The 11,824-nt window shown below is 36.7% G+C and overlaps 2 protein-coding genes across 2 annotated transcripts; both read right to left on the bottom strand.

The window, feature by feature from the left end:
- Positions 1-2,352: 2,352 nt before the first annotated feature.
- LOC111915533 (uncharacterized) lies at positions 2,353-3,819 on the bottom strand. Its single transcript, XM_023911187.1, has 3 exons — positions 3,496-3,819; positions 3,322-3,427; positions 2,353-3,086 (listed from the first exon to the last, which is right to left on the bottom strand). Exons 1-3 carry the CDS (start codon positions 3,817-3,819, stop codon positions 2,353-2,355), a joined length of 1,164 nt encoding a protein of 387 aa, XP_023766955.1.
- Positions 3,820-4,899: 1,080 nt separating this feature from the next.
- LOC111915534 (uncharacterized) lies at positions 4,900-5,766 on the bottom strand. Its single transcript, XM_023911188.1, has one exon. The coding sequence runs from the start codon at positions 5,764-5,766 to the stop codon at positions 4,900-4,902; it is 867 nt and encodes a 288-aa protein (XP_023766956.1).
- Between the last annotated feature and the right edge of the window lie 6,058 nt (positions 5,767-11,824).

Raw genomic sequence — 11,824 nt, 5'->3', positions numbered from 1 at the left:
GTACATGCATTTCTATAAATCTCCAACTTTTATGTTAGTTTTTGTGTTAGAAACCCTTCTGGAGATTTTGGATTAAGGAAGTTTTAGAATAAGTGCTTAATGGATGAAGCCATGTCTTGTTTAGCCTTTTTAGAACCTACGGTTTGAGATTTTCAGTTTTTAGGTGGTTCTAATGGGTAAAGTTGTAAACTTTATCCTTCTAGACCATGTCTCATACCATAACTGAGCTTTGGTTCTCTTAGCATTGAAGAAAACCGCTTAACCCATTAAGTTGTTGGAAACCCAGCGCCCACAGTGTGGTCTTATGTCGCCACGGCGTGACGATTAGGAAAAACCCGTCTGTGTAGATGTTTGAGGGCCACAACATGATCATGGAAGGTCACAACATGGTGGTTGACTAAACTGAACGTTGGAAGTTGACTTTGACCATTGACTTTTGACTTGAGTTGACTTCTGGTCAAACTCCTAGTTTTTGGAAGAAAAGCTAAGGGTGGATCTAGTATAACTATATAGGTAGTGTGTGACATCGATCTTTTTGGCAGTGAAAGAAGTAGTAGTTGTGTATCGACTGAGAAGTGAGTCTTCTAATTGTACTTATTGGTCACCAGCACCAATGCCGACCCATTGGATTGAGTTATGTAGCATGCTAGGTATCTTTGTGACTCTTGCATGCTTGTATAATTGGGTTGAATAAACCCAGGGTTTAGCCCATTATTATATGTTTGGGTTGAAATATACCCCAGTTTTGGGCCTATTGATGTATGTTGGGTTGGAATATACCCTAGGGTTGGGCCCATGAATGTATGTTGGGTTGGAATATACCTAGGGTTGGGCCCAACTATATGTATGGTATGTGGTACTTTGGGGAACTCACTAAGCTTTGTGTTTATAGTCTTATGTTTATGGTTTTAGGTACTTTTGATACGAAAAGGAAGGGGTCGGCGTGATTGACTATTTTTACTCTCATGTGGACTTTTATGTTGAAAATGTTATTGATACTCCGATTTTATTACTCTATTTTGGAAACAATGTTGATCCGCTTATGGTTTTTGTGAAGGATTTGAAAATTATATATATATATATATATATATATATATATATATATATATATATATATATATATATATATATTATGGTTTTTCTGATGTTACATTGACCTTTTAGGGGACTTCATTTAGTTGTTCTATAAATTGAGCTTCTAAACCAAAATATCATCTTCTGAAAGGATTACCATGCACTTTTCGCTGACTTGTATGTGAATTTGAACCATTAGACCGGCCTTTATTAATGTGTTGTATAATACTAGCTTCTGAATCAAGCTTCTGAAGTATAATAACATCTCCTGAATCGGTCAATTGGTTGACATTGCAACAAAACTATAAACGTAATGACAAAATTGAGAAAAAAACTCGGTGTCAAAATGTAAATTTTGTGGTAATATAATGACTTTCTTGCAATTTGAAATTTGGTGTCAAAATCGAAATTTTAATAAACTTAGTGACTTCATTGTGATTTGTGAAAAGTGATTACCGAGATAACAAGGAGAACCATGATTGATATTGCAATACAATTGTATATATAATGACATGATTGTGAAAAAAATAACTCGGTGTCAAAATCGAAATTCATTCCCTTTTTTTCCAAAACGAACTGCCAAAACGGTCAGATTGAACAAAAGAGAAAAATGTCATATCTTTTTTAGGAAAATAATAAATTGAAGTTTAATCTGAAAGAATATAGGAAATTGCATTTAACCAATTGCTAAAAATGTATTTTTCTTATTGTTCGACATAAAATTCAAATCCTAAAATATTATTAAAATGTATAAAGGGTTATATGTTTAAATTCTATTATGTTGTTATTGGTTTTTGGTATATTACATGTTCAAAACGGATTAAAAGTTAATGAGCAATTAATACTTAAAATGGATATGTTTGAGGAAGTAATTATTAAGTTTAATGGGTCTTAGTTTAATGTGCAATTAATACTTAAAATGGATATGATTGAAGAAGTAATAATTGAATTTAATGGGTTTTAGTTCATCTCGTGTAGAAGTATATGGGAGAATGAAAAGAGGGTGGTAATATAACATTTTTAAGACTTCAACTTGTGTTACGGCGCGCCCTGGGGTTACGAATTTAAAACCGGTCGACTAAGAAAAATTGGTAGGGACCTTTTTGCAAATATGTATTTCCGTAAGTGACAATTAGTTACCATTTAGTTTTTTTTTTATTTTTTTTATTTTTTTTATTTATTTTTTTTTTTTTGCAACCGGCAAATATATATTATATAAAACACCAACCCTAGCAAGGTGCTAGTGGAAGGATAAAGAAAACAAAAGACAGAGTTCAATTACAAACAATTTAACGGGGATCTAGTCCAATCACCCCAATTAATACTACACCTGCCATATCTATGTTTTACCCACAGAAATATCATAGACTTAATCAAATCGACAACCTTAATCGGATCAACAATATCGCCATTGAAGATTCTGTCATTCCTGGCACGCCAAATAGCCCACAGAGCACCATAGAGGATCAAGAACAGAGCCTTCTTCTTGCGATTGGAACCCATCTTCAGTCTGACACCCTCATCAATAACTCCTCGAACCGAGTTGGCGTTTATCTTCCCAATGCCGCACCACTTCTCCAGATTCCTCCATACATGATCCGCAAACGGGCAGTCCACTAGGAGATCGTCGGAAGTTTCTAACCTCGAGATACATGCACTACACCATTGGGAGTCTACCTTAACATTCCTGCGGCTAAGGGCCAACAAAGTTGGGATTCGACCCAATCTAGCTCGCCAAGCGAAACATAGAACTTTCATTGGCACCCACTTAAACCATGAAAATTCACCTTCATATATTAGGTGTGGGGATCTTTCAATTCTTGTACTCATCATAGCTACACAGTAATTCTCCTTACAAAAATCAGATTCCCAGGTATCGCCGGTTGGTGATCTTCTAATAACATCATGAACTAGAATGTTTACTTTTGTAAGTTCATTTTTGCATCTAACAATATTATTCCAAACTACAGGAATATTTTTTGAAGCAGCAATATTTTCATTTGGACTTCCCCCTGTAATGAATATCGTTTATAACGCAAGACCATAATGAATTAGGAGATGTTTTGAGCCTCCACCACCATTTATATAATAAAGAAATGTTAAGAGCTTTTATGGAACCAATACCGAGACCCCCAACTTCATGTGGTGCTATTAATCTCTCCCATGCCACCCAATTGATCTTTTGGGATTCACCTTCTCCCCCCCAAATAAAGTTCCTCCGAATCCTTTCCAAGATTTCTAGTATACCTGTTGGGGCAGCGATGATCGATAAATAATAATTGTGAAGATTACCCAAGACGACTTTAGCAAGCGTTATTCTACCACCAAAGCTTAAATTTTCTGCTTTCCATATCTATAATTTTGATTTGAACATATCCACAATTGGCTTCCAATTTTTTATAAATTCATATTAGCCCCAACCGTAACCCCAAGATACGAAAAGGGGAGGGAAGTCAGTTCACACCCTAGCAGGGCAGCCCATCTATCAACCTCTCGATCAATCACACCAATGCCAACAACTTTTGATGTTTTAAAATTCATTTGAAGCCCTGATGAAACGTAAAAACATCTAAGGATACGACCAAGGTTATCGATATTATGCTTTGACCATTCACCCAAGAAAATCGCATCATCCGCATAGAATAAATGCGACAACGGAGGCCCAACGTTTGGAATATATATACCCTTAAAAATGCCCTTTTCCACAGCTTCTTTCATAGCAATATTTAAACCCTCCATTGCCATGATGAAGAGGAATGGCGAGAGCGGGTCTCCTTGACGAACAGCTTTTTGAAGTGGGAATTCACTTGTTGGACTACCATTTACAATCACTCACGCCATTGATGATGCCAAACACCCTCTTATCCACATTCTTCATTTACTTCCAAAATTCATTTACGACATCATAGAATCCAAGTAACCCCGATTTAATGAGTCAAAGGCCTTATTAAAGTCTGCTTTGAAGATGTTTATTTTTTTCTTTTTCGCCTTCCCCCAGGAGCAAATTTCATTGACTATGAGTAGGCCCTCCAAGATGTATCTATTAGCCACAAACGTCGTTTTGACCTCATCAATGCATTCACTAATCACTGATTTTAACCTGGAGGCAAGTAACTTAGAGATGATCTTATAAATAGACCCAATGAGACTAATGGGTCTATAATCATTAAGAATAAGAGGGTCCTTTGTTTGGGCAACTAGTGTGATGAAGGAGGAATTGCAGCCCCTTGATAAAGACCCAAATGCCTCAAAATATCTAACACAACCAACAATATCATCCTTTAGAATCGACCAAAAGCGTTTGAAGAATTTAAATGTGAAGCCATCAGGCCCTGGGGCTTTCTCGCTACCACAAATCCAAATAGCATTTTTAATCTCTTCACAAGAGAAATTCTCCTCCAAAAATCCACGGCTGGCATCAGAGATCATTTTGAATTTACTGCTGTGAAATTTTGGTCTATCTGCCCATCTTTCGCTGAATTATTCAGCAAAAAATTATGCCGCCTCTGCTTTCATGGCCACCGGATCACTCGCCCATTCACCATTAATAAGAATGCCATGCATGTGATTCCTCCTCAATCGGTTGGATACATAGCCATGGAAAAAACGAGAATTTTCATCCCCGTCAATCGTTCATTTAATCCGGGCTTTTTGCTTCAAATCAATGATTGCGAGCCTTTCAAGCTCCTCTATTCTTCCTGAAATTATGGTTCTTTCATCCAGATCGACATCATTAAAATAGCCACAGTCAAACCTTTTATCAATATCAATACGTCCCTCCTTGAGTTTTATAAGTTCTGCCGATTCCATAGAAAACTCCAGAGATCACCATTCACGAATTGCCTTTTTGATTGCTTTCAATTTAATCAATAGCTTCGCGTCAGCGGGATCAAAAATGCTGAATTCACGACAGGCCTTACTAACCACTTCATCGAACCCTTGTCCGGTCAGCCATGAATTGAATAGATTGAATGGCAGGGGACCGAATTTTGCTCTGGATTGAGAAAGTAGAATGGGACAGTGATCGGATTTATCTCTTGGAAGTGCCGTGACTGATATATGAGGGAACTTGGAGAACTCTGAACAAACAAGAAAGCGATCTAGTTTGGTATGTTTCGCTCTCGACTTTTGAAAATAAGTAAATCGAAAACCCCCCATTTTTGGCTCATGAAATCCCGATAATTCAATGAATTTGTTGAAATAATTAGCACTAGATTGACAAAACATGGAATTAATACGCTCCTCCTGTCTTCTCACCACATTAAAATCACCAAAGACTATCCAGCATGCTATGCGAGAATTTTTGATGAGAAGCAACTCCTCCCATAGCTTGCGTTTCTCAAAAGTGGATTGGGGACCATAGACATTCACAAACGCCACCGGGCAAGAGAAGGCTGAATAGATACCAATAACAATAAAAAAGGAACGAGATTTAATTACCTCAAAAGAAGTGAAGTAATTCTTGTCCCAAATAGATACCAGCCCACCAGATCTCCCAAATGCATTTTCATACACAAATTCAAAATTATAATCACCCCAACATTCTCTAATCATCTCACGATTATGAGACCCGTCTAGATGGGTTTCCTGTAGACTAAAAAAAGAGGCTTTATGAAGACGACGAAGCGATTGCACCCAATCCTTCTTACGATTTTCACCAAGACCACAGATGTTTAAAGAAACTATATTCATCGAGTATGAGTATGATTACAATCACCTGTCTCATCCATAGCTTCAATGAGGATCACGTTTTCCTCATCGATATAAAACCCAATCGAACGCCCAATCCTTGCAGTGCGCACAATCTCAGGGGTAGAAATTATTGTCGGGTCAAGATGAACGTTATTTGAAGGGGAATTGTTTAAATTAATTATTTGGGTATCCATCTGAGGAGCTTCTGACTCGAAATTTGGGGGTGGGGGGAAATTTCTGTCGCCTAACCTATATTAATCACGAATTAATATTTTCTATTAATTATGTCCTTTATAAAATTTGTGTTAGATGTAATTTAGAATACATCATTTGGATGACGAATGTATATTAAAAAATCATAATCGAATCCTCTCATCTTATTATCGTCTATATTTTCTTGTTGATTTAAGGTAAACTCTAGGCCTAGTATTGATTTTGGATAGTCTCGAAGAACCTCAAAATTTTATAATTACTTGTTTTTCTTTTCGTATATTATTGGAATTTATTTCCTACGATCTTAAAACAAATTTGTTTGTATGATATGAATTAGAACACAATTTTGGTTGCAATTTTTCTCCGTTGTTTGATTTTCATGAGAAAAAAAACATATTTTTGGTAAAAGAAAACAACTTCATTTTATGTGTAAAAGCAGTTTAGTTTATAGAGAAAATAAAACATTAATTTGTTCGGTATTTTGTAAAAAAAACAACTTCATTTTATGTGTATCTTCCTAAATTACGGGTTATACTTGTTCATGTTCAAATTATTTAAATAAAATAAATAAAAAGATATTAAAAAAAATTAAAATAATAATTATAATAGAAAAGTTATGTATTTAAAATAAAATTTTAAAATGACTTTTTTTTAACTTAAATTTTTTATAAAGAATTAGATAAGGGAGTAGTTTTGTCAAATAACAAGTTTAAAGACTAGGCTTGACCTAGTCAATGGCCAATTAAATAAAAAGAATTATTATTGGGGTTAAACTTTGAAAAGTAAAATTTCAAATATCTATATATTCAAGAGTAATTATTGAATGATATTTGCTAATGTCATATGATCTTATAGAGTCACACCTTATAACAAGTTACTATTAATTGAATATTTATTAGAGTAATTTGATTATTAATAAATATATTCAACATTTGTATTTAATAAAAGAATTATTATTCTATGAAAATAATATTTTAACAATTAAATTTTCTATTATTACTTCTAGAAAATGATAATAAAAAGGAACAACAAGTAGTTATATCCATATGGTATGAATATGTGTTATGTAAAATTTATTTGGACACTTTGAGTAATCATTGATTGCATCTATAAAATTGGATTTTTTTACATGAAAATTCCATTAAAATGTGATTTTAATCAAAAGGTGTCATGACTAATTAGATGCTTACAATAATCATGATATAATATGTTTTTAAACTAGAATTATAAAACATATAAAGACTCCTTATAAAACGGAAGTCTATGTCGTCCACTTTGAAAAGACTCGTATGTCGCCAGTATAAGCTAGGGGAATAAAGATCAAATAACCATTAGTGTTAGCTTTTGATGGCCGATGTGTATTTTCGATTTCTATAACCAAGTTATAGACTGATTACACAAGTACTCAAACTGGATGGTTTGATCATAAATCTTTTATCATAAAAGTTAGCAAAGCAAGAGAGATTTGAGGCGTAGATGAGATTAAACATGCCAATTAACAATATTTATTTACGATCCCATTATGCTTGGAATTATATATTACAATATAATTGATAATCCAATCTAGCATGCAGAATTAAGTAAATGAGATAAGGGGCACATAACTGTAACACCCCGTTTATTTAATAAATAAATAAATTAATTAATGAATGTATAGTAGCCCTAAAATCAATAATCATGTAGCAGGGTGTTGGTCATGAGGAGCTAATGGTCATAATTTAAAAGTTGGAGGTTAAAAGTGTAAGTTTCAGATTGATTTTGTAAATATTTGTGATGGTAGGGACTACTTGGTAAATTGTGGGGACTTAATTTGAAGAGATTTTGGAAGCTAAGGGTTGAACGGTAACATATGGACCTCATTTGAAAAATAAATTGTAGAGGAGGGGCCGTTTAGTAACTGTTGGATTAATTATGAAAAGAATTATAAGATCACGAGTTAAAAGGGTAAATTAGAGACTTGATATGAAAGGATATTTATGGGGAAGGACCATTTATGCCATTATGGCTATTAGATTGTAAGGCATCGGGTATATATGCTATCCAAACCCTAACCCTAATGAAGGGATGCAACAGCCGTTGGGTATGATCCTCCAGCCAGCACCACTGGTTTCGCTCACTTTCCGACCACCCATGGCCGCCAACGACCTTAGCACTGCCACCATCCCTCTGTGACTTCTTCTTTTCCTTATGCTACCCTCTAGCTGTCGGTTAGTTCCGCCACTGTCACCGCTGAATTCAACTGTCACCATCTTGGTTGATCGACGACATCCTTTTTCCTTCTACGTCAGAAAGAGCTAGGCAGCTGGAGAGAGTGTGGGGCGTCCAGTCATCGCACCACCCTCAACATTGTGGTGTCCTGCTGTAGTAAATTCGAGCAACTACCACCCTAATTCTGTCGTTGCTTCCTTCTCCGGCGGGAAGTACCGTTGTGGCCACTATAGCTGCTGCTCGCTTCCCTGTGTCCGTCGCCACCTCACTGCTAGTTTATTCATCAGGGTGTGCGTCTGCCGCCACCCTCTTCATCTCTTCCTCAGCCCCATCATCAGCTACGACCTGCCACTGCTGCCATCGTGAACCAGCCCCGTGAGCCCCCAGGTGGGTGGTTGGACCCTTTGTGCAATAGGAATTATGTTGGTGTAATTATAGATGGTGTTGATGGTCGGAAAACAGAAAAGATACCCACCATGGCCGCCAGCCATGGTGATTGCCACTACCTGCCACCACCGACCACCACATGGGTGGTTGTGTGTGTGTGTGATTATTTTGAGTGTGTGTGTATTTTGGGATTATTTCATTGTAAATTGTAATAGTGGCTAGAATAATGAATATAAAACTCAAAACCACCATTGTAGGGTGCTGGCTGCCGCCTCCTGACGCCACCAACAGCCGTGTTGGGTGGCGGTGTGCTTTTGCTTGCATACAGTTGAATTTTGGATGCATGGGTAAAATGGAATAGAAATCGTAACCACCACTGTTGACCACCACTACCCGTGGTGGTAGTGGGTGGTGCCCGACTAGTGAAACCCTAATGGTCCTAATGAACGCAAACTGTTCAAAAGACCTAGCTATTGGGCCTATTGGGCTATGAGTGAGACGGAAACCCTAATTAGGGTTTAGAAGACCCTAATTCTAGGATATATGGGCCTTAGACTTATCGGGACACACATTTGGGCCATTGGAATGGAATTGTGAATTACACCCAATCACCATATGAATTATCTAGTAGAGTGATGGACTTAATGGAGTAAGTCCTTAATGGGTTATTAATGGGCCATCCAAGAATAATCATATGGACTAGAATATGTTGTTAGGATTTAGGGTCAGACCCGTATGAGGGTTTGGGCCCAATTTGGAAAATTAGGCTATAGATGGGCCGTAGTTTGGGCCTTAATGGTTATACAATATTGGGCCATTAGAATGTCAAATGTTGGACTGGAATAAATGGTTTGGGTTTTAGAGTGAGACCAGGTAAAGGTTTGGGCCCAATTTGGCAAACTGGGCCATATGTTGGGCTTTGACTCATAGTTGACTGTTAGGCCTCTAGGTTGGGCCTTGGACTTGGATCATGCTTAGATTGGGGTAGAGCAGTCTTTTACCCCAAGAATGGACTTGTGGTTATGTATTGGAACCCAATTGTTAATTGGGTGTTATTTTGATGTTGACAGTTCGGGAACCTGTCATCCAGCAGCTAGGGCTGGGTCTTCGGGACTTTAGCAATGTGAGGTGAGTTACGTTCCAGTAGAAGTGGGTCTAAGGCTACAATGAAGACCCACTAGTAGGATTTGTTTCTTAGATAATTGTCTGGTTAGCCACTATCTGATATGTTTTATGTGCTAGCATGATATGATGTTATGTGATAGTGGTAGTAGGGGGAATGGTCCCTGATTACCGGTCGATAGGGTCGAAGGGGTAGTTTAGTACCCAGCTATGCTAGACAGATTATGATATATGTGATATGATATTATATGGTAGTATTAGGGGGTGAAATAGTCCCCGGTTACCGGTAGGCAGGAACGAAGGGGTAGGTTGGGTACCCAGATATGCCTGACAGAGGTAGGTTGGGCACCACGGTATGCTTAACAGGGGTAGGTTGAGTACTCCGATATGCTGAGCATGGTAGGTCGGGCACCTAGATATGCCTGGCATAGGGTAGGTCGAGTTTCCCGGTATGCCTGACAGTATGTGATTGTATGGTATGTGGTATGATGGGGGAACTCACTAAGCTTCGTTCTTATGGTTTTCAGTTTCGGCTTCAGGTACTTCGATTTCAAAGGAAACGAGCAGGCTCGATCGCAGCGCATCACACTATAGTTTTCCGCACATGAGTTCTTTGGGATTACACTTTCATATTGTTTTATGATAACATGTTTTGATTATTTCTACTTTGGTTTTTGACATGAGATATTATTATATGAATGTTTTATTACTTACAGTTTTAGAATAACCTATTTAAAAATGAATTTTTTGGACTAGAATTTTGGGCTGTTACAAGTTGGTATCAGAGCCTTGGTTTGAGGGATTCGGGCACACTCCTGGGTGTATCTGAACTCAAACTAAGGACTTGGTATGAAATTTTTCAAAGGTAAAACTATTTTATAAAAATAAGTTTGAAAAGAATTTGAAACGAGAATAGAACGTTAAAAAGAACAAAGTGTGTGATGTGTGCAACCAGCCGAGCTCAAGTATGTTTTCCCCAAGATATCCATACATGTTATGTTATGATTGTTGGATAAGGTGTCTAAGTCCATAACTTATTTGATATATACTTGACCCGACCCGGCATGGTCCATTTGGGTTGCATTTCACCCGAACTATTTATGGATAATTTTATGAGAATTGTATACTTACGATTTATTAATATATTATAAGTTATAATATATTAATATGAAGTCATGTTATTTAATTAGTTTTAATCTTGAACTAATTATGAATTAATTTAGTGATTAAAAGGAAGACTAATTAAATCATGGGCTATTATATTTATGTGGTGTGGGCTAATACTCATTTGTAAATGGGCTAAGCTTATATGGAAGTCCATGGAGCTTTTAACCCATGGATCCTTGGTAGTGGAAAAGACATGGGTTATTAGGGTTTCACCCTAACCATGCACACTATATAAACAAGCTTATGTTGCATGAAATGACACCCTAGTTTGTGTGTAATAGTGGTGGCCGATTTCTAAGTGTTAATATACTCTCTCATACATTTTCCAAGTTTGTGGTGATTTGTGATTTCCATTTGAGGCATTCACATTATTAGTGCTTGACTCTCAAACTCCAAGGAATAAACAATCAACAAATGGTATGTAATTCATCTAGTTCTTTTATGTTTAAAAGTTCCCCATGCCATGCTAGATAGGTTATAAACCTTGGAAAATAAATTTTGCATGTATTTAGAAAAACATAGATCCAAGGTTTATTAGGGTTGCATGTACACTTAGGAAGTGTTAGAATGCGCAAAACCCAACAATGGTATCAGAGCCTAGGCTTGTTTGTTTGATACTTGTTGCAAAATAGTGTAAAAAATCGATTTTCTTGTTGTCTGCACAAGGGGGCTCGCCGAGTCCATGGGGGGACTCGACGAGTCCAAGCCTATCTTCAACCAACTCGGCGAGTTTGTTTGTGCACTTGGTGAGTTGGTCATGTAGAATGGAGTTTTTTCGATTTTGCTAGTGAAAATGGACTAGAAACATTACCCTAAACTGTTTTGGTGTTTTAAAACTTGTTTTAGTTGGTGTAATTGTTGTTCTAATCCATTTACAATGGCTTACATCAAAATTCCTTGATTTTATGTGTTCATATATTTCTTGAAATGTTGATGATCATGTTCATGTTCTTATGAATTT

The sequence above is a fragment of the Lactuca sativa genome, chromosome 5 (assembly GCF_002870075.4).
Source record: "Lactuca sativa cultivar Salinas chromosome 5, Lsat_Salinas_v11, whole genome shotgun sequence".
Lineage (NCBI taxonomy): Eukaryota > Viridiplantae > Streptophyta > Magnoliopsida > Asterales > Asteraceae > Lactuca > Lactuca sativa.
This window is presented reverse-complemented; position numbering and strand designations above follow the sequence as displayed.